The 23,682-nt window shown below is 39.5% G+C and overlaps 3 protein-coding genes across 5 annotated transcripts in view; 1 reads left to right on the top strand and 2 right to left on the bottom strand.

Annotated features, from left to right (window-relative positions):
* Nucleotides 1–8,566, bottom strand: part of LOC127801825 (polyol transporter 5-like) — a 77,880-nt gene extending 69,314 nt beyond the window's left edge. Inside the window, exon 1 of the mRNA XM_052337264.1 lies at nt 8,133–8,566. The gene's annotated coding sequence lies outside the window, so the exon portion shown is untranslated. The remainder of the gene's footprint in view (nt 1–8,132) is intronic.
* LOC127801850 (uncharacterized) overlaps nt 1–15,460 on the top strand; it is a 74,791-nt gene extending 59,331 nt beyond the window's left edge. The window contains exons 2-4 of one of the 3 annotated variants that reach the window (XM_052337327.1): nt 8,977–9,921; nt 10,065–10,122; nt 13,714–15,460. In XM_052337327.1, the coding sequence (XP_052193287.1) occupies nt 9,877–9,921; nt 10,065–10,122; nt 13,714–13,973 (363 nt within the window). In that variant the 5' untranslated portion in view covers nt 8,977–9,876 and the 3' untranslated portion in view covers nt 13,974–15,460. The remainder of the gene's footprint in view (nt 1–8,976; nt 9,922–10,064; nt 10,123–13,713) is intronic. The other 2 variants (XM_052337344.1, XM_052337337.1) reach the window with 2 other exon arrangements.
* On the bottom strand, nt 5,754–8,076 carry LOC127801817 (polyol transporter 5-like). The gene is made up of 3 exons (XM_052337251.1): nt 7,864–8,076; nt 7,148–7,510; nt 5,754–7,038 (listed from the first exon to the last, which is right to left on the bottom strand). Exons 1-3 carry the CDS (start codon nt 8,015–8,017, stop codon nt 5,957–5,959), a joined length of 1,599 nt encoding a protein of 532 aa, XP_052193211.1. The 5' UTR covers nt 8,018–8,076; the 3' UTR covers nt 5,754–5,956.
* Nucleotides 15,461–23,682: the final 8,222 nt, after the last annotated feature.

Genomic DNA, 23,682 nt, shown 5'->3' with positions numbered 1-23,682 from the left:
TCATTGATACAAAATTGGTCTGCGGCTTCTTCGATACTCTTTTGCGGAAGAGATTCGATCCGAATTTCCCGAGAGCTTGTAGGGAAAGAAGAAGAGGCGATTCGGGACAGCAAGTCCGCCTCTGTATTCATGGCTCGAGGGACGTATTCCACCTTTACGTGTTGGAAACGCGCCATTAGTTCTTTGGCTAGGGTCAAGTATTGCGCCATGTGACTTTCTTGGGCTTCATATTCTCCATTCACCTGCTGCACCACTAAGTTAGAATCTGAACTCACCTCGACGTTTTGAGCCCCCAACTGTTCAGCCAACCTCAGCCCAGCCAATAAGGCCTCATATTCTGCTTCGTTGTTAGATGCTCGGAATTCAAAATGTAGCGCGTAAGGCCATATTTGCCCTTCGGGACTCTTTATCATTAATCCTGCCCCACCGCCGCCCGAGGTCGAGCTTCCGTCTACCGCCACTAACCATGGCTTCTGGTTTTCTTCGGGACCTTCGGGAGCTCCTATCCCTTCGGCGATGAAGTCTGCTAGCGACTGCGCCTTAATGGCCGGTCGCGGCCTATACTCAATGTCGAAGGCGGTGAGCTCTACTGCCCACTTCAACATCCGGCCTGAAAGCTCTGGCTTGCTAAGAACCTGCTTCAAAGGTTGGTTGGTAAGCACTATAATCGTATGAGCTTGAAAGTAGGGTCGGAGTTTCCTCGCCGATGTTATTAAGGCGAACGCCAGTTTTTCCATAGGAAGATACCGAACCTCGGCTCCCGATAATCGTTTACTCGCATAATAAACGGGCCTCTGGATCCTATTTTCTTCTCGGATCAACACTGAGCTGACGGCCTCGTTGGCCACCGCCAGATATATGTATAATGGTTCTCCGGGCTTCGGTTTGGTAAGAACCGGAGGCGTGGCTAGGTGCTCCTTAAGCTTTTCGAAAGCTCGCTGGCATTCAGAATTCCATTCGAAGTTGTTTGCTTTCGATAAGACCTTGTAGAAAGGAAGACCTTTTTCTGCCAAACGAGAAAGGAATCTGCCCAAGGCTGTCATCCTACCCGTAAGGCTCTGTACCTCTTTCACATTCCTCGGGGCCGGCATATCCATGATAGCTTTGACCTTCGCAGGGTTTACCTCGATCCCTCGGTGGTGTACTATGTAGCCTAGGAACTTTCCTGCAGAAACGCCGAAAGCACATTTGACAGGATTAAGTTTCATATGGAACTTACGAAGGGTTTTGAAGCATTCCTCCAGGTCCTCCGGATGACATTCGGCTACCATACTTTTTACCAGCATGTCGTCGACGTAAGCCTCCATATTTCTCCCGAGTTGTTGGTGAAAAAGCTTATTTACCAGGCGCTGGTAAGTGGCTCCTGCGTTCTTTAATCCGAAAGGCATTACGGTGTAGCAGTAGGTTGCCTTGTTGGTGATGAATGCTGTTTTCTCCTGGTCCTCCGGGTGCAATGGAATCTGGTGATATCCCTGAAAAGCATCTAGGAAACTCATGAGCGAACATCCAGCAGTTCCATCAATTAGGGCGTCAATCCTCGGGAGTGGGTAGCTATCTTTTGGGCAGGCTTTGTTAAGATCGGTGAAATCGATGCAAAGTCTCCACTTGCTCTGCCCTTTGGGAACCAGCACAACATTCGCTAGCCAATCTGGATAATCCACCTCCCGAATGTGGCGCGCAGCTGCTAACTTTGCGATCTCCTCCTCGATCGCCCTTGCCCTATCAGGAGCGAAGCTTCGTTTTTTCTGTCTGACAGGCTGAAAGCCTGATCGGACCCCCAGCCTGTGTGTCATTACCTCTGGATTTACTCCTGGCATATCCCGGGCTGTCCACGCGAAGATATCTGCATATTGTCTAAGGAGTGATATTATTTGACTCCTTAGCGGATCTTTTAACTCCATACTTACCCTTACACATCGACTTGGGCAATTTTCTTCCAGAGGTACTTCTTCCAATTCATCCACCGGCTCCGCTGTTTTGGGATCTTCAGGTCCTTCTAGTAGAAAACTGACCTCCTTCGGGGGGTCAGCATCCTTCTGCAACCCTGCTTCTTTACTCTTCGCTATGCCTATAGAGGCCATGTAACATTCACGGGCTAAGCGCAAATCTCCCCGCACTTCGCCCGTCCCCCTATCCGTGGGAAACTTCATCATCATATGATACGTGCTTGGGATGGCTCGAAGGGCATTGAGACCCGATCTTCCCAGAATCATGTTGTAAGCCGAAGGCACGTCTGCTACCAGGATATCCAGCATAACACGAGAAGTTCGGGAACCTCTCCCTACCGTCAACGGGAGTTGAATAATCCCTTCTGAATATACGGCTTCACCATCAAATCCCACCAAAGGGACCCTCGCTGCCCTTAGCTGTGTCATTTCATACCCCATGCCTAAGAAGGCTTGCCGATACAAGATTTCTGAAGAGCTTCCTGGATCCACAAGGATCCGCCGAAGTTCCCACTTCCCGAGTTCAGCTGTTATTACCAGTGGGTCATTTTGAGTCGGGTACCCCGGGAGGTCGCTATCTGAAAAAGAGATTGGATCCACGTTCCTCGATCTTTTCAGCCGGGTCGTATTACTTTTTTCGTCCTTCATGACTGGGACCTCCCCCGCCGCGAGTGTGTGGAATATCGGAGGCTGAGGATGATCATCTTCTCTTCGATGTGATCTCTCCCGCTGGGCCCGATGTCGATCCTCCGCGCGGTCTCTCTTGGGGGGGCTTCTTGATCGCGACCGTCGATCCTTTCTCCCCTGAGAATCACCTGTTTTTGCCACGTAGCTCCTCAGAAAACCCCGATTGATAAGTTCCTGAATCTCCTCCTTTAATTGGTGACACTCTTCCGTGTCATGACCATGATCTCGGTGGAATCGGCAATATTTACTTCTGTTCCTTTTGTCAGATGGTGCCTTCATCGGTCGAGGCTTTTTCAAGTAATCTTTTCCCTCAATAGTAGCGAGGATTTCTGCCCTCGGGGCGTTCAGAGGAGTGAAACCCGCCGAATCCCACCGAGGGCGATGCTTTTCTCTTCGGTCGTCACTCCTCCTTTCCTCGGGATGCTTCTTTTTATCCTTCTTCTCCACATGCTCCGCCCTCTTAGCCTGCATGACCTCTTCGGCATTTATGTACTTCGTGGCCCGGCCCAATATGTCCGTGAACGCGCTGGGAGGCGTTTTGGCTAATGATTGGGCGAAAGGGCCGGGCCTCAGGGCGTTCTGGAATGCCACCATAGCAACATTGTGGTCAAAGTTCTCGATGCTCAGGGCTTCCATATTAAATCGTGAAACGAAATCCTTCAAGGGCTCTCCTTGGTTCTGCTTCATACTCACCAAGGCCATGGTGGACCTTCGGTGTCTTCGGAGAGGTGCAAAGTGCGCCAGAAAGCTGCTCCGGAGTTGCGCAAAACTTATGATGGAATGATGAGCCAGGTTTGAGTACCACGCCCGTGCGTGCCCCTCCAGAGTGGCCAAGAAAACTCTACACCACATCGCGTCTGAGGCGTCCTGTACCATCATGTGCGAGGTAAAGAGATCCAGGTGATCCATCGGGTCGGTGGTCCCCGCGTAGGGCTTAATGGCCGGGATACGGAGACGTTCTGGTGGTATGGCCGCCATGATTTCTGGGCCAAGGGGCTGATTTATCCTTGGTCCCTGAGCCTCTCCGGTCCTTGGCTTTAGGGCGGCCATCTCCTCCTCCAACTGCCGCAGTCTTCTTTCCTGCCGCTGCTGCACAAACGACAAGTCAAGAGACTCGGCCGCCTCGCCGTCATCTGGCCCTGGCCTCTGCGGATTCTCGTCCCGTCGATAAGATTCCTCTTCTCTTGGGGGCTCGCGCCTTTCCTCCGCCCGAGAGTGCTGGGCTTGCTGATGCTGGCCATCTAGAAAACCCATGAGTAACTCCGTCAATCGTTGTACTTGACCCTCCAGAAGTGCTATCCGATCAGGAGGAGGCGGAGGGCCCTCCGGACTCCGAGCCCTCCCCGGCGGGCTTCGGGGAGGATTCTGCTGACTCGGTTCCGGAACGGGGTTGCTCCCCACGGCCCTAGACGGCTGTCTTCTGGTCGCCATTCACGGTTGAGAAGATTGTCTGCTGCGCTGGAAAGACAGAAGAGAAGAATGTCGGCCCCACGGTGGGCGCCAATTGATGAAGGATTTTCGGAAGTGGTAGCCGCACGTTCCCTTCTTGCCTCTCTGAATGTACCTGCAATGGAGACGGGGCTTGCTCCCCCGGTCGATCTCCGATGATTAAGTTAGTCTTTGATCTAGGGTTCCTTGTCCCCTTTTAAACTATGTTAATTGATGGAAAGATCAGGAGAATCTCCCACCTTCTTCGCTTACCTTTTCTCGGGATAGGGATCATGAGGGATCTTCGGGATCTTCCTCCCGCCTTCTTCGGGACTTTCCCGATAAGGGTTTTGCGATAGCCTCCGCCTCCGAGGAGTTCGGGATAACTGTTGCCTCCGTGATCTTCGGTGGGATAGCCTGTTCCCGAGATCTCGGGGGTTTCTCTATTGAGTGCTTATCTGATTGACGTGGCTATGCCTATCTGCTGTGTATCTTTTGACCGCTATTAGGTATTCGTCTCGGCGTAATTATGGGACCGAGGGCGTTCCCCTCATCAGATAGATACAGGCCTTCCAGTGACTGGAATCTTCAAAATAGACGACACATCATATAATGTTATACTCAGCTCTCCAAATGATAAATGAAATATATTCGTCTATGGCTACCATCTTTCTGTAAATGCTGACACAATCGTAGGATTTGTAAAACAATACGTGCAATCTATCAAAGGTGATAAACTAGAGCCCATAACGATATCACGAACACGTTGATTATTTAATGGCTATTCGGGAATTTTTAATCCATGACTTCTACATTTTAATACACCTCTTTCCTGTTAAAATAATAAAATACTTAATTATTTCAATTATAATAATAACATTGGTGTAACAAAAAAATAAATATAACTTACCTCTCCTGACCATATTGCAAACGCAACGTGATTTTTAAAGCTTTTTAAAATGGATGGATCCTGAGGGCCTCTAGGTAATGGTCCAACAGAAATATCATCCTGATCGGATGATTGCTCTTGCTGACTGGCACTGTACTCAGGAGCATCAAGAGCAGCAATAATAGATGGTGAGGCATCTGGCTCTAAAAGAGATGGATCTACTGCCTTTAATACATCTAGTGGCTCACTAGTACCCTCAACTCTTCTCCTTCTCCTCGATGCAGTAGGACGCTGTCGAGCTGAAGAAGGAAAGCTCGTTCTACTTCATTTCTTCTGCCGTGTACCATATCTATACAATATAACACACAAATTATTAATATTTTCTAAAACACAAGATTAATTAAAAATTAATATTAATTAAAAAATTAATTAGGCACCCTTGAACAACGAGTTTTGGGGGGGTTGGGGGTTCCCCGAACCTCGTGGTTTGGGGAACCCCCAACCCCTCGAACCCTGAGGTTCAGGGGAACCCCCACCCCTCGAATGCCCAAGTTCAGGCTGTAACCAGGCATTGACCGGCGTCTGGGAGTTCAGCAAACTCCCACGAGTCCCAACACTACCGCATTTGCCATCAAATCAAATTAGATGGTAAAATTTTTACCTGGTTATGTGATTTCAGGGACTCCAACGAACAGGCTAGACGAGGCAAGCAAAGTTAGCGGCGTTGTGACCGGTGGTCTGAAGAAGAAGAAGAAGAAAAATAGGGTTTGATGCGCGTGGGTGTATTTTTTTGTAGAAAGTAATAAGTGTGGCTGTAAATAGTAAAATTTAATATTTTAATTACAATGATTGCGAAAAACAAATTCTATGATTACAAATAGAATTTCCCAATAGATAGTCGTGACAGGGTCACAAGAATCATCTAAATGACTTTAATACCCTTCTTGGTTGCCAAACTAAATTAAGAAAACTGTCATTCACAATACAAAAACCTAATATGTACTAATCAACCATTAGTGGTTCCCATTTGGATCTGGCCGTTACCAGTACCATCGCCGCCAACTCGCCTGTTCTTCTCCAGTTCCCTGGCGGCGGACCGCCACTTGAAGAAGGATCCGAACAGGTGCTGCATCTCCTCGAGGGTTTTGCCTTGTGTTTCTGGGAGCAGCGTATAAAAGAAAATCCAACCAATCATGGCCACTCCCATGAAGAGAAAGAAGGCCCCACCGATCGTGATCGCCTTGTAGAGCGAGATGAACGTCATCGAGATCACACCACTCATCACACGGTTCACGGCCACCCCTACGCTAAACCCTTGTGCCCGCAACCGCAGCGGAAAAATCTCCGAGCTGTAGACCCCAGTGATGGGCCCCATCCCGATCGAGAACGTCGCCACATAGGCTAGCACCATGATGATCGCTAAGGCGACGACCCACGACGCCTTCTTTTCGGAGTGGTCAATGACCGTCAACGCTACTCCGAGGGTGGCAACGGAGGCAATCATTCCCCCCACGCTGCTTAGGAGCAACGGTCTTCGCCCGACTCGATCCAGCAAAAACGTGGCCACCAGGATGAATAAGGTCTTCACGAATCCGACGGCTACTGTGGCGAGTAGCTTGTCAGTGTCATCGGTTATACCAGCTTTCTCGAAAATCTTCGGGCTATACAACACAACGGCGTCAATGCCAGAGGTTTGTTGGAAGAAGTGGATTCCGACGCCGCATATGAGGATGTGTCGAACAACGGGAGTCGGGTGGAGGAGGAGCTCCTTCCAGACGGCATCGTTGCGGCTCCGTTTCGGCACCTTAACAACGTCGTCGTTCCACTCTGGCGGGATCCCAGCGGCTTCCTTGATGTCACCGAGCCGGAGCTGAGCCTCCTCTTTAGAGTTGGATGTCTTGTCGAGAACTTTCCTGGCATCACCAAGCCGGCCTTGTAGGACCAGCCACCGGGGGGATTCCGGCATGGCTAAAACTCCCACAGCCAAGAACACCGATGGAATAGCTCCGACGCCGAGCATGAACCGCCACCCCAAGCTTAACCGAAGCTTTGAGAATCCATAGTTCGAAATATAACCCAATAATATACCTAAAACGATTGATGAACACAATGTTAAAACAAAGCAGAGATTCAAAATAATGAATTTTGTATTATTTCGAATAAATATCATTGAGAATTTGAACTGAAAAGAACGTACCGGCGTTGATGAAAACTTCGGGGAAGGAGGCGAGAGAGCCGCGGGTGGAGGCGGGGGAGATCTCAGCGGTGTAGACGGGGGCAATCATGAGAGCAAAACCGACGCCGATGCCAGCAACGAAGCGACTAACCATGAGGAAGGCATAGTCGGTGGCGAAGCCCATGAGAAGGGCTCCCATGAAGAAGATTACGGAGGCAAGAAGGATGGTGTAGCGACGACCAATCCAATCGGAAGTCCGACCGGCGGCGGCTGAGCCAATAAGGGAGTAGACATTGAGGATTCCCATCAAGATCTCGAGCTGGAGATCCGAGATCTTGAGATCACGTTGGATGTAGATTCCTGCTCCGCTCATAACACCAATATCTGCGCATCATGATGACCCATTAAAACTTTGGTTACCATTTTCTCGAAAAATTAAAGAACTGGCAAGAAAACACTTGTGGTCGATTCGGTAAAAATCCAAAAAGATGGGCCTCAAAAAAGAGAACACAAAGGCACGTTTGTTCCTAGTCAATTGTGGGTTGCTAGATGTACATCCATTTTGTACATATTGGATTATATAAGGGATATTATGATCAAAATATTCTGTGCCTCACATGTGACTCACGTGTCTTTATGCGCCTTATGAGAAATTTTTTTATTATAATACCCTCTTATATAGCACAAAATGTACAAAATAAATGTATCAATAACATTGTGAAATTCAAGAAGCTCACCGTAACCCAGCAAGATGGAAGTCATGGACGCCAAAATGGCACAAGCAAAGGCGAACTTGTTCCTCTTCGGCTTCTGCGGAGGTGCCAAGGCCGGCGGAATGTCCACCGGAGGCTGGCCGGAAACTCCAATGTTCTGAGTCTTCCGGTCACCCATCCCTCAGGCAGAGAGAGAGAGAAAGAGAAGCTGATGGAAAGTAGTTATGTTTCTGAGAAGCCAGGATGGGTTTGGAGCTTACTTAAGTAGGCTGAGCCGTGACCCTGAGGCTTACCTCATCACTCTCCCAGATGATGCTTTATACTGGTAAATATCTGCCTTCTCCATCGGCTACTTAAGGATAAGATTGAAAATCTTCCCAAGCAAAGACTCCATTTTTTATCCTGAAATCTTCTTCTTCTCAGCAATTTTAAGTATTTCTACTGTCCTAAAACACTAAAACTGAGCAGCCTGCTTCTTCTTCTTCTTCCGCCTTTCTTCGGATAACAAAGAATCTCATCATCAACAATATCATCATCATCATCATTATTATTATTGAGATCTGAGACTCGTTTTTCATGGCGCAAGAAAACAGTAATTTAACTAGTTAAACAAATATAAAGAAAATCTCCATCAGACTTTGTTGTCCAATCTTCTTACCCAAGTTCGCTTTCACATTGCTGGGTAACCGAATAAACCAAATTCATCAGGATTAAGATATACTTTTTAAGAAATTTTATTCGATTAAACTTGAATTCGAGCTTATTTATTCAAAATTTTATCAGGTTCAAACCCAGCATATTTATATTAAACATTCTTTAAATTAGTCTTTTTACTTAGCTCTACATCTAAAACTTCAATTGAAGTTTGTTTATGTAAAATATATATAAAATTTAGTGTATAGTTAAATATGACAAAAAAAATCTCAATTATGATGTATAAAAAGAACACATAATTTCAAGATAAACCACAAAGAACTCTAAATTTGGATACTTAATTAAAACAAGCTAAATGTTTTCAAACTCAACCTCATCTCATTTGCTGGACGAGCTTTAAAGTTGGGATGATAAAAAGCTTGCGGTGGGAACGGAAGGTGGAAGGGCAAAATTAGGCGTATTTTGGGTGGTTTTGGAAGGAAGGTGTGAGCTGTCTACGTTGTCTATTAATAGACAAAGTCTGGCCCACCAAACTTTGTCTATTAATGTGACATTTCATCGTCCATATCGACCCCAACCTGCTTCTTCTTGTCCACTTTCGCATGTTAACTCCCATAAAATATTAATTAATTAAAATATCTGGTTATTTACAAAATATTCATAGTTTGTGAATTTAGCTAATTATATTAAAAATGGGTGAATCATAATTTCTAAATTTCTCTTTGTGAATGGATAGGCATGAAGATGATTGGTGTAGTGAATTATGGATTAGTGTCTTATTGTTGTTTGGGCCTTGAAATTAAAAAAGGAAGAAGATGAAAACAAATGGGCCTAGAGGCCTACTTTAGTTCTCCAGCCCAGTCTGTGTTCTCGCGGCTTCAGAAGATTACTACTAGTTTGTTTAACAAGGGCCCATGTCTAAACTAGTTGAGTCATTGTAGCCCTAGAAGTTCTCTTTGATCAGTTTGAGCCCAAATCAAAATCTGCATCTCTCTGCCCAAACCAAACAAATATGTGCGTTTGATTGATAGAATTGAGAGAAGAGGGTGAAATTTGAATTTTAATTAAAATTTTAAAAAATTCTATCAAATAACTTTTTATATCATTTCGATTTTAGTTTAAAAAGTAAAATTTTTTTTTGAAATCAAAAAATTAAAATTCATTATATTCTGATCTTAGTTTAAAAAATAAATTTTCTTTTTAAAATCAAAAAATTAAAATTCTTAATAAATGAAATGAGAATTAAAATTCCATAAAATTAAAATTTCAGTCCCATTTTCCACCTCTACCAAACCAAACGTACTCTTACTTCACAGCCCAAATCGTGGTTCTCTGCTGCCGCATCACCCTCAACAGGGGGCCGCCGCTGATCGGAGAACATAAATGAAGCTGCCGCCTCCATCTGACCCTTCGCGGCCCCTTCACTCCGTAAGATTTCATGGCGTTTTCCTATATATAATTATTATTTCTAATAAATAGAACTGAAGAAATTCATTGATCAAGGTTTTCCTCCCATTCTGCACATTTTTGTAGATTGTATTCATAAGAAGTTTGTGTTGTGTATTTTCTAGGTTTTTGTTAAAGGTGGAGAAGTGAAAGATGCTGAGGGAGAGCCAGTGATAATCGGAGGTATGGTTTTGGATATTCACGCCACCCTTTCTATGCCTACAAATTCAAGGACCACCACTCCTGGCAAGTTTTGCCTCGATCCTCTGTTTTCTTTTCCTTCTGTATGTCCGTGACTCGATATTGTGAGCATTGTACACTGTATTGGATACTGGTGTACTGTTGCACTGCTTGACGAGTGTACTCAGAACAGACGTACGATTAGACAGACTGTAAGACAAAAGGTTTGACAATAAAATTGGAAATTTACAAAATTTCTTTCGTCTGCCTATACACCAGGTGTATCATATACCAGGTGGAGTAGCGAGGAACGTGGCTGAGTGCATGTCAAAGCTTGGAATAAGGCCTTATAAGATAAGTGCCATGGGACTTGATATGGCAGGTGAATACTTAAATAAGATGTATCCTGCCATTAGTTACATTAACATTTATCCTTGTCGAGGGATTCATTCACAATAACATAACATTACTCTTGACTCATCATGCCATATTTATTGCATGGGTAAAGTGCCAAATAAACTACTATACTTTGACCCCAGGGCCAAATAAACCATTGTATTTTTAGACTTGGGGTCAAATTGGCCCTTGTACTTTAAAAAAGGGTCAAATAAGCCACCATACTTTTGGATCCAAGGCCAAGTTAGCCGTTAGGGTAGATGTCTGTCAAGAGCTTGGGTGTACACTTACAGGAGAGTAGTGGTTGTAGCAGATTAGTTCTCAAGTGAATAACAGTTAGCAGTTATTTTTGTTATAATTGAAAAACTATACAAGGAGTTGCTATAGATATGAGATAGCAGAATGTAGTTGAAGTTGTTTCAACTGCAATCATTACAGTTACAATAGCTGGTAATAAACTACTGCAATTGTTATAAGCTGTTGGTAAAATTAGTTATAAATCTAACTAATTTAACTACTGAGGATAGCCATATATAGGGCCATACCATATTGTACTGAGACATTATAAATCAATACTTGAATTCAGATTCTCATTTCTCTCTCAATTCTCTCTCTTTTTTTTTTTTCTCTATTTCTCCCTTATTTCTCTCTTTTTTCTCCCTCTTCTTTCTCTTTTCCTCTCTCGTTCTACATTTTGTTCTTCATCAAAACCTAAGTTAGGATAGGATCCTGACAATGTCGTCATCACATCATCCAACGACCTTTTAATTCTATTAATATGGTCAACTCTATCCCCAATTAACCTCACACAATTACAAATGTCCAAATTAAACCCCAAATTGTGATTCAAAAAGACCCCCAAATAGTTGTAGTTTGTGTCTTTCTTAAAGTATAGAAGCCAATTTGGCACAGATTCTTGAAGTATAGTGGCTTCTTTGGGCCTTTTTAAAGTGCAATGGCCAATTTGGCCCCCAATACTAAAGTACAGTGGCTTATTTGGCACTTTGCTCTTATTGAATTGATGAGAAAGAAAGTGGTGGCTTGTCAAACATATAATTCAATATTCAGAAGGTAGAATGTTATGATTTCATTTTTTAAAAATAAATTTGACCATTAAAATGAGAGGTGATACCTCTCAATGAAAATCATAATTTTCTTTGCATTTGGATAGACGGAAATGGTTGCATTTCCAATTCTTCTATTTTTTTGGTTCAAATCCAGGGTGGATTTAGACCAAAATCCAAATGCTTTCAAAGTTTCAATAAAAGTGTATCCAGACGAAGAATTTGGAATTTCAAGTCCCAAATGATTGGGTCAAATGACCCTATTCAAACAACTGTTAGAGAATTCCTGAGAGTCTCCAAATCCCATTCTGTTTTTTCTTTTTTATTCAGTTCCATTTCACTTAAATGATATACGATTCTGTTTACAAGGGATGTCCAAATGTGTGGACATATACACATTTAATTTTTCACCGTTCTTTGATTTTTGCAAGTGGGCAATAGTGTTTACCATACATACCGCAATCTGTCCATTGTCTTGATTCAATAACAGATTAGTTCAGTTCTATGTCCAAATAATATTGATCCACCAGAATTACTTCTGTCCTTTAATTATATAACGGATCCATTGATGTGCCTTGTTGCTAGACTAGCAGACTTCATCTAATTCTTTATATGAGAAAGGCACAATTCTTTTTTGTTTCCGTAGGAGGAAGCAAATGAAAAAAGAATAAAATTAATTAATCCTGAAACTGTTGGATGCTCTTTCTCTTCAAAACGGAATTTGCTGCTGGATTACTGGAAATCTGCTGGACTGTCTATGGAAGGTAGATTTTTTAGTCTTGTTGACTTATATAGGTTGGAGTCATTCGTCTGGGTGAGCAATTGTTGTCTTCGTCCATGATATCAAGTTCGTGAATCAAAATAAAAACTACTCATGTGGTTTTCTATTCAAAAAGCTTCTTTGGGTCATTTTTATTGGATCAACTTGCGAGTTTTTGGCTTCTCCATGATCCATTGTATAAATGATGCCCCTGACTGATTTTCTAATCATGCTAGAACAATGACATTTTTTTCCATTCTATTTGATTCTGGTAATTATTCTGAAGCCTGCTATCAGTCAGGAGTGTGCCCCTACTATTTCATGTAGTTGGCCATAGCAGCAAACCTCTGAAAAAATGTTACGTGCAAAAGAGTAGAATATTTTTATCTGTTATTCTGTGTAATGTGCACATTGGGACAGATAAAACTTAACTTCCCTAAGTACATTTCTTTAATGACTGTTAACTTTGTGCTACATAGTCACCAAACTGAGCTGTAATTTATTCATTTGTGTTATTCATTTACTGTGTCTGTGCACATTGAGATGGATAAAACATGCTTTGACTGGAATATTTTTATTAATGTGAAAATACTAGCTGCTTCTCTAAAAAACTCTTCTGTTTATTTGTTTAATTGGTTATAATTAAATTTATAATAGTTCACCTGTTTGTTCTATCTGATGTTCCTGTGTGGTTTGAGCCCATCTCAGTGGTAAAATCCAGAAGAGTTGTTTTCAGTTGTAGAGTCTGTAAGTGCCAAAGCTTACTTGTGTTGTGCTGCTTAAGGTAGTTGTTTAGCTCTAATCATTTGGTTGTTGATATTCCCTCGACTTTTATTAATGGCTTGTGCTCAATATTAGAGTTCAACTTTGAACAAACATTCAAACATAGATTAACAGATATAACTTTGGAAGGGTGGAATAACAGGATCAGTATTTAATAATACCACTGATTTATGCATTTCATTTTGCATATGTGCTTACTGATCTGAGGGTTTTACAAATAACGTTTGCTTCACCTAATGAAGATGAACTTGTTGCCATGGCAAATGCTCTGTCTTGCGGCGATGTTTTTCATCCAATTCACAAAAACAATAGGAATATTGGATGTTCAATAGAATCCTTGTTCCAAATGCTCAGACTAGCAATCTGGGTTTTACTTGAGAAAGGTTTTAAAGTTGTCATTGTGACTCTTGGATCAGACAGGGTGTTTTATGTTCTAGAGGACCCCCCTGGATTCAAGAAAAATGGTTTGATGAAAAGTAAGCTTCATGATTCCAGCAGCCTGTGAATTCATGCTGTCCTCCAAATCAGTTTTTTGGAGCTAGAGAGCATGAGACAAGCTCTAATGTATTCGCTGTGCACTTCCTGCCTCAGTTGTAAGGCTTACAGGGGCTGGGGATTGCTTGGTTGGTGCAACACTTGCTTGCATCTCTGCAGGGTTGGTTGTTATCCAGAGTTTGGCTGTTGGTATAGCAGCCGCCAAAGCTGCTGTCGAGGCAGAGACCAATGTGCCTGCAGATTATAGTTTGGCCAAGGTTGCAGGTATGGAATTTATTTGCAGTTTGCAGGCTCATATGAACATATCAAGTAATAATTTTTTCAATAAAAGTGGTATGAAACAAAGGGGATTCTGAATGAGATCCTTCTATTTACCAAGGTGAATGGTTGCGTTGACTGGCTTGTTACACTGAGTGATGTTACAGTTAACTGATGTAAATAATCAACGACAGCATATTTATTCTCTCATATCTTATGTATCAACAAAAAAAGAAAGAAGAAGAAGTATCCTTTCTCATTGTATAATAATTGGATCTTATGATAACTTTGTTAGGGAACGAATTAAGTGATAAAAAAAATTTGGAACAAAATCGTGCGTTCAGACACAAGGCATTTTATGTGGTTCGACAAAGAATGCCTACCTCCACAAGTGCACTAGATGTTTTCACTATTTCAGAAGGTTACAATTAGAAGAATTATGCCCATATATTTATAGACAAAAATTAGGGCAAATAGAACTCTTAATTTGGATAGGTTTCTTAATCCATTTTGGTTTGGAAACAATTTCCTGCTTAGGGTTTGGGGGCATAAGGGCCGCTGCCCCCTTGACCACCAATAGTTGACCACGCAATGAGACCCCGGGCTAACTAGGCATAGGTATCATAAATTGAATCAGCCTCCACGTTTCGAACAAACTTGAACTAGTTTTAGATGCTAAGAAAGACAAAAAGGATTTTTGTCCATTATGTGAAGTAGGCCTTGGCAAAATTTCGTTTTGCCGTGACCTCTAGTACCCCTGCACTATGAGGATGTTTGTTAGCTTCAATTATGGTATCTTCTTGTTATCCTATTTACTCTCCGACACTGGAAGTGTCAATTTTCCATGCAGATGATGATGCCAGATCTGTTTACTCTGCTGCCAAAATGATGTTCCATCGATCTATGCTTTAAATCAATGTACAATTGTACGAGGAGATTCTTCCAACAGTAGTTGATCTGGCCAGGCTGCTAGGCTGATTTTTTTCTTCAAGCAAGATAAACAAGTTTTAAGTTGATTGAGAATCATGCTTGCCTTTCACTGGGTTCTCCGTTCATAATGCAATTTGGGGCTGAAAATTTGTCTACTATATGTCTTCTTGTGTTGTACCTTCTACCCGTGACAGTTCTGTACATGTCGAGGAAAGCTTCTTGAACTGTCAGTTGAATGCACGGCTAAGGCTGACGCTCCTGCTTGCTTTTGTGAGTTAGTATCTAGAATGAGAAGGTTGAGCACTTCCTATTTGGAGTCTGCCTAAAGGCAAAATTTTTCTCCATGGTGCCAGTTTTTACTCCTTGGTGGATTATTAAAAGCTCAGATGTGAGAGCATCCCAGATGTGTGTTGAATTTGTCGAGTTCACCAGTGGAGATCATATCAATCGTAAAAGCTTTCCTTTTTTTGTCTTTTTCTCTAATAATTTGTTAAAATAAATTTAATTAGCTATCATAGATGTCAATGACTTGTCAATTAGTTCTTATTTTTAAGAGTAAATTCTTGTACATTCCTCCTATAAAATGTAAATGAAGAGGCTAGATCTCAATTAAGTTCTCTGATTTAACATTGTATCAGAGTCTACCATTACCAAACTGTAGTTGTTGTCACCACCTCCTTCAGATGTAACGTTTATTTAAAAAAATATGATGATTAGGGTTCTTTAAGGTCTAAGTTGAAGTGACTTATGCAAATTTTGATGTTGGCACGTAAATATAGACGATGCACGTATTTTGAGGCAATGCATGAATATCGATGTAGCCTGATAAGTTTGAGAAGGTAAGTGGTTCAACCCAAAAAACTTAATTTTAAATATATGGTTTATCATGTTGTCATGTCTTGACGTGAGTATATCATATAGATTGCATTTACATGTATTGATGATGAAATATGCATATATACACGATGATATTATTGATCATGCATTCACATAAGAGTTTGAGAGTACGGGCCGGGACCGCAGCTCTTCCAAGGATGCATCCATACACATCAGCCTGGAAAATAGGTTATAAAAATGTGGAGTAGCAATAAGGTACGGTCGACTCAAATCGAAATGAAATGGAAAATGATATTTTGTATCCATGCACGAAATATGTTTATTGTTCTTGTAATACCTCATGTTCGTATAAAGTTGCCACATAATTTCGATGACTTTAGAATACCGAAAAATGGGTTTGATAGCAATTATACGTACTGAATCGACTGTAGAGAATGCCTCGGAGTGAAATTATCTAAGAAAAATTATCTGGTCTCGACGAGCGTATCAAGATAGGATTTATGGTATCGAAAGAAATCGAATCCGGAAAGATTTTCGGTACAACTAAAATACAACTGTAATTTATGTTGTAAAATCGAATCGTTGTAGGAGACTTTCGAAAAATCAATGGAACCCTAGGGGGGCTCTGGTTTTGCGTAATAAGCAACCCTTCAGTGGTTTTAGGATTAAATAACAGTCCGGTAAGGACACTGGGGCGAAATCGTCCTTTTCAACTAAGAATTGGATTATTAATTTTGCGCTTTCAGTATTAAAATGCAAATTTAATCGATATTTGAGAACATGGTTGCAATAAGGAAAAATTCTCAAGTGAGATTATGAGAAAATTAGAATTTAATACATAATTTTATATATGTTAATGTAATGTATGATATATAAATATATATATGTGTGTACACGCATGGCAGAGGCCTCTGTTAAACGTAATTGGCCATGCCCTGCCACTCCAAACTTCAAATCCCATGCCTTGTAAATCGGCCATGCTTTTTGCACTCGTGATTTGCGCAAATCCCACGCCTCTACAAATCCATGGCAGCCAGTTGAGTGTGTCAGACGCAATGGGGTGTGGCCAATGAGGTGAAAGAGCAGTCGAGCGCCTATAAATAGGCATAAAGCTTAGCTGTTTAAGAGCAGCAAGGAAGCGAGAGTTCGCTGAAGAGAGAGAGAGAGAGAGGGTAAGCGGCCGAGAGTGGCCACTTCCAGCAGCCATGGCCGCGAAGCAGAGCTTCGATGCTCAGCCATGGTGGTCAAGGAAGAAGGGGCAGCCGGTCGTGCGATGGCCGAGGCAGCAAGGTGAGGTGCGGAGGCGATCGGTGGGCCGAGAAACGACCTGAAGCAGCGGAGCCGCGGCCATGGCAGCCATGGCCGCAAGCTCCAACAAGCTGGACGCGAGGCAGAGGAGCTGCCGCGATGGCAACTCACAGTGGCAGGCGACGTTGCGGTCGGTACAGCGGCTGGGAGAGGCGGAAGTCGCTGGCGACGGAGGCGCGCGGGGGCGCTGGCAGCAGCGACGGCCGCGGGCAGTGCTGGTTTGGCCATGGAGGAAATAAGAGAAAAGAAGAAGAAGAAGAAGAAGAAGAAGAAAGGAGAGGAAGAAGAAGAGAAGAGAAGGAAGAAGAAGAAGATGAGGAGGAGAAGGAAGAAGAAAGGAAGAAAAAAAAATGGAGTTGCATGTGGCGCAAGAGGGAGGAGGAAGAAGAAGAAAGGGAAAAAGAAAAGAAAAAGAAAAAGAAAAAGAAATAAAAGAAAAGGAAAAATAAATGGGAAAATGTCGAAAAAAATTCCAAAAAAATCCCAAAAGATAGGAAATTATATTTCAGTAATATCCTGGAGATTTTGGCAGGAAAAATTGTCCGGACACGCTTTTCGAGATCAAGGCACGCATACCGAGGAAATTGGAGAGGCTAAATCAAGTTAAGTAAAATTCCCTAAAAATTTCAGAAATTTAAGAATATTATTTTATGAATTTTCGTCGTGAAATATTTGAGAAAATATTTTTAGAAATATTTAGTTTGGATTTATTGAGGAAAATTAGGAAGAAATAGAGAAAAAATTATGGAAAAATAGAATTTAATAAATAATTATGGTAATTGAGATGCTTTGAGGAATAAGTTGAAGTGACTTGTCAAAATTTGAGGTTGACACACAAATCGAGGCGATGCACGAGGCAAGGCACAGATATCAAGGTAGCCTGACAAGCTCTAGAAGGTAAGTGGTACTCTCCAATTAAAGTCAGTTTTATGGAAAATGCTTGGTTTATGTTCCTCGAAAATGTTTTCATCATATTGACATACTATGATATGTACCCATCACGTAGATTACATACATGACATGACTATGAAATGCATAAATACACATTGATATCATTGATCACTCGCATTTGAGGCCGTAGGGAGTACGAACTGACACCACTACTTTACCAAGGGTGCACCCATACACCTCGGCTTCGATAGAGGGGGCCGCTAAAATGGTAGGTAGTATGAGGGGTGCAGTTGACACCTACGAGGTAAGACATTGCATACACACATGACATAACATTATGTACCCTTACTTAGATGATTCATCATCTAACTTGAGTTTCGCCCCTGGAATATTCAAACGTTCCAATTGGAGATTGTAGCAGATACGGGGATAAATGAGGCATGAAATGACACTTATCAGAGTGCGTGAAGAATAAAATGTATATTACGTAGCCCTTGTATTTTAGTTCTGTTATTTTAGATTCTGAACGTTTTGAGGAATGTTGAAGATGTAAGCATTTATGATTAATGTTAAGATATCAGGTTTCGATCTTTGCTTCCGCATTTGATGTGTATAGTGACTCTTTTTCGAGATAAAATGTATGGAAATTCTAGGACGAATTCGAGGAATGAGGTGGTTTAGCTTTTGAAAGAAAAAAAAATTATTGTCCCGGAATTGTCTCAAGTCCGAAAAAGCGGGGCATTACAGTTCTCTTAGATGATTCACCATCTAACCTGGGTTTTGCCTCTGAAATATTCAAACGTTCCAAATGGAGATTATAGTAGAAACGAAAATGAATAAGGCATGAAATGACACTTAGCAAAGTGTATGATGAATTGAATGTATATTATATAGCCCATGTATTTAAGTTCTGTTACTTTGAATTCTGAACGTTTTGAGGAATGATAATGTATAACCTCATTTATGGTTAATGATGATGTATAACCTTATTTGTGATTAATATTAAGATGTTATGTTTGATAATTAAGATGTTAAGATGTGATTAATATTAAGATGTTATGAAATCTTAATTAAGTTTTGATAATTAACAAAAATATTTTTATAATATAAATATTTTCTCTTATTCATGCAAAAAGTAAATTTATTTTGAATTAAAAGAGAATTATTTTTAAACATGTTTTCTTGTTTTAATCATTTATGTCTCAAAAGCTTATATTTGAATTTTTAAATTTTGAATTAAAGGAGAATTATTTTTAAACATGTTTTCAAATTTTGTCTCAAAATCTTATATGCTCACAACACATGACTAGTGAAGAGATATATAGATCTCATTTCCAAAAAAGAAAGGTCTCTCACCTTCTAGACATAATGTCTAATAGTAAAGAATTATAATATTATTTCTATGGCATAAAAGACATATTAGGTCATTCAAATCCAAACCTAATAAAAAAAAATTGATCTAGTTGTCGGGCTTCTTAAAATGAAAATTAATGGAAAAAAAAAAATTGTGATGCTTGGATTATGCTTTTGACTTCAAATGATGAAGTTTTTCAGAACTTTGTAAAGAAAGCTAAAAAAGTTCAAAGAGAGCTAAATGATAAAATTGTCTCTTCAAGAAATGATTAGAACTATGTTTTTGAAGAATAAATTGCCTACCTATTTTTGAGCCGAAACAGTTAATATCATTTGTTACACTTTAAATAGATTTATTTTAAGGCAAGGTATAAAAAAGACACCATTTGAGATACATTAGAAGCCTATTGTATCCTATTTTAGAGCCTTTGGATGTAAATATTTTATTTTGAATACAAATGACAATATAGGAAAATTTGAGACTAAAAGTGACTAAGGAATCTTCCTTCGATATTCAAATACTAGTAAGGCTTATAAAATGTATAATCTTAGGACAAACTCTTTAGAAGAATCTATTTATATTAAATTTAATAAATCCTTTGAGGCAAAGAGAAATAATGAAGATGAGGTAACAATAGATTCATTTAAGGAGATTTAGATGAGCTTCCTAAGAATACAAATTTGTAATCATCCTATGGATCAATATTGCAACAATGTGGCCTTCATATCTAATGATTGAGCTAACTTGCATGGATTAAGCTTTAAAAGATGAATTTTGGATCAATGTTGTCTAAGAAAAATGAATATTGAAAATTAGTTCTAATACCAAAAGATTTTTTATATATTTGGAATACAATGAATTTTCAAGAATAAATTAGAAGAGAATTAAGGATAATAAATCCCTTTGGATAGTTTAGAATATTGAAGTGGAAAAATCTTTTGTGCAAATTTCGTTTATATTCTTAAAATAAATAAATAAATAAAAGTGCTGACCTAGATAAGGTTGAACCCTCTCTCTGTCATCTCTCTCTCCCTCTTCATCTCTCAATCTCTTCCAAAAACATTGTTGTAAATCACCAATTTCTTCAAAATCAAACCGTCTAATCTTGAATCCAACCGAATTTTCACCGTGAAAGCAGTCTTCTCCCTCAAATCTCTTCATCTCCGGCATCTCCCTCGTTCGTCGCCTCCTCTTCACCTTTGCTATCTCCCTCAATATCCCCCTCGTTCGCCGTCGCCTTTCCCCTTCTAGTATCTCCCTCGTTCACTGTCGCATCTCCGTTGTGCAATCGATCAGATCCACGTGTCCTGAGTTTCCCTCATTTGACTTCATGATAAGCTCCATTTCATTTGCAATTTTTTTTTCATTTTTTTGTCTTTGTGATTGTTTTTATTAGGGTTTCACGATTATTCATTGTTCATTTTTGTTTGTGCTTGTTTGTTTGTTTGTTCTGTTGCCCAACGTCCGTCGCGTTTACAGTCATCAACATCCTTGCTACTGTCACCGTCGCTCGCGGCCTGCTCACCAATCCCCAAATTCCTTGTCTCTCGTTCTGTCACTCACTGCCTCTCTCTCCTCTCATTGCTCTGTCTTATTCTTGTCCTCGCTCTCTTGCTCTCACCCTCGCTCTCACCTTCACCCTCTCGCCTCTGTTGATCGAAACCCTAAAAACAGTGACAAGTCATTGTTTTAAAAATTAATAATAATAATAATAAAATAATAAATAAATAAATAAAACTATAAAATCATGTCAAGACCCAATTCTCCGTCCTGCAAAGTATTAAGAATAAAGTGTACTCAATCATGCATCTTTGCCCTTTACTTCTGTCATGAAAAAGAACCTACTGATTTTGTAGATATCCATAAAGTTTTTGGTGTTAGTAATACCTCAAAACTCTTGGCCTAACTTCCGGTTAGTGACTGTTATGGGACTGTCACTACACTCTTGTATGAAGATCAAGTTAGACTTCAAGATCCTATTTAAGGTTGTGTTTCCTACATTTTTGCCCTCCAATTGCAAGTCGTCGATCTTCAATTTCATCTAGCTTTATTAGAGCAATTACTATTTGCAAAATCTTATGCAAACCCTTTCAATGTTCAAAATTGGTTTCACCCAGAAACCAACTCAAACCCATATTTTGACAATGGATCTTTCCTCATGGATGATCCAAACTCTATTTGAAATTTTGAAAACCCAATCATCCAAGAAAAAAATATATTGTTTCCTTATTTCAATAGGATAGTTCGCAACATTACCCAGTCAAAACTAGCAGCAACTAGTGGTCATTCTCAGGTGATATTGATGAACTTGGATCCGTCGTGTTCGGCAACCATCATCAGCACTAAGCATTAGCGAAATCCAAAGCTATCAACGTGGATGACTTAGATTATTGCTTTGTAGATTCTGTAATGCTACTGTACCCCTTGACTATTCTATGATTGCTTTCTTTGTAGATATATTATATGTTGTGTAATCTTAAATCTATGGTTAGAATGGTTAGCGCAAAATTCCATAATGGATATGTTGTACTGTTTTTAATACTTAACGTTACATCTATATTGTCAGTACTTTTTGTTTATCATCCATCATATTATTTATGTGGATTATTCTTGATAAATTTTTCTTATGGACTGTATTGTTTAAATCTTTATTTTCTTCGTTAACAATGTATTTTTGATTATGACAAGAGGGAGAAGAATAAGATGTTATAAGATTAGAAATTGTATGTATGAGAATGTGAAATGTGTATTATTTTTGTATAGGGGAGAAAAATGTATTATGATATTTTTTCGTGTATATGAGGAAATAGTATATCTGAGAGATAGGACATCAAGCAGGTGCAATCAAGGCAATCAGATTTGGCAATCAGGTTTGGTCTTTAAAACTCCTAAAAATTATTTTATCTATTAAGGTATATCCAAAACATTTTTATACTATTAGTGTTTTTGAAAGAGGGAGCTTATAGTATAAAATTAAGGGGGAGTTTAAAAATATTTTATCATATTAATCACCTCATAAATCATGTTTTTTGTCATCATAAAAAAGGGGGAGAATATTGACCCAACTTGCTCAAATTAATTAAGTTTTGATGATTAACAAAAATATTTCTATGATATAAATGATTTCTCTTATTCATACACAAATTAAATTTATTTTGAATTAAAAGATAATTGATTTTAGACACATTTTCTTGTTTTAATCATTTATATCTCAAAAGTTTATATTTGAATTTTCAAATTTTGAATTAAATGAGAAGTGTTTTTAGACATGTTTTCTCTTACTTATACAAAAAGTAAATTTATTTTGAATTAAATAAGATTTTTTTTAGACATGTTTTCTTATTTTAATCATTTATATCTCAAAAACTTATATTTGAAATTTCAAATCTTGATTTTTCATGCAAAAAGTAAATTTATTTTGAATTAAAGATGAAACATGTTTTCTTATTGTTTGAGAAAACCTAAACATTTTTTGAATTTCAAACTTCATATTAACTTTTTCTTTAGTGGTTAAAATGCTTATAAATACCCTCAAACTCATTTTTTAATTATCCAAATAATTTTATTGCATATTCAAAGCACCTGAAAGCTTTCAAACGCACTCAAGCAAAGCATCCAAGCAATCTGAAGCTCTCGAAATATTATTGCATGTCCACCGAAGAGCTACAAGGCAAAAGGAGAAAAGTTCTTCAAGTTTTCTACGACAAATCCGAACTTCTCCATTTGAGGTTATAAATTTATTTATTTAAATATTATTACCTTGTATAATTTATTCTTAATTGTTTATTTGTGTCCAAATGTGGACAAATTATTTGTAACATTTAAATTACCATTGTGAATTGTATAGATTTCCTAGAATCATTAAAATCTAGATTAATATAGTTTTCAAGGTAAGCTAGGAAGAAAACCTTAATGTAGTGGTTACCTAAAATCCGTTGTAATCTAAGTGTGTATCTAGTTTCCAATGTGAACTAGTGTGGAAAGTTTGGTGAAATTATTTTAGTGGAACCCCAAGGATGGTTAAAACTTGAGAAAGTGGACTAGGTGTATGTAAAGACACTGAACCATTATAAATTGTCTTGTGCCTCATTGTATTTATTTTTGTTATATTTTTTTATTTACATTTATTATTAATCTAAAACATAATTTATTATACTTATCAAATATATTTTCCAATAAAATCTTTAATCAATAATATTTATTAAAATTAAAAAAAAATTAATCACTCAATTCACCCCCCTCTTGAATGGTCATACCCTAAGGGACCAACATATCTAATTTAGATGTTTCATATCCTTGGGATATTCAACATCCCAAGTATATCTGACATACCGAATATCCTGAAGACAAACAAGGGAAAAGGCAAAGCGGTGGTCGAAGCTTGATTTAGTTTTCTATTGTTATAGTACTACAGACCTTGTATTAAAGAGAAGTTATTGTAACATTTGGGTTTTTTGTCTATTTCTAATTAGATGTTGTATAAAAAG

Source organism: Diospyros lotus, chromosome 1, assembly GCF_014633365.1.
Source record: "Diospyros lotus cultivar Yz01 chromosome 1, ASM1463336v1, whole genome shotgun sequence".
NCBI lineage: Eukaryota > Viridiplantae > Streptophyta > Magnoliopsida > Ericales > Ebenaceae > Diospyros > Diospyros lotus.
This window is presented reverse-complemented; position numbering and strand designations above follow the sequence as displayed.

Coding starts and splice junctions, on each gene's coding strand:
- LOC127801817 (XM_052337251.1), bottom strand. CDS start 8,017: ATGGGTGACCGGAAGACTCAGAACATTGGAGTTTCCGGCCAGCCTCCG. Junction 7,511..7,863: donor TTCCATCTTGCTGGGTTACG/GTGAGCTTCTTG, acceptor CATGATGCGCAG/ATATTGGTGTTATGAGCGGA. Junction 7,039..7,147: donor CGAAGTTTTCATCAACGCCG/GTACGTTCTTTT, acceptor CAATCGTTTTAG/GTATATTATTGGGTTATATT.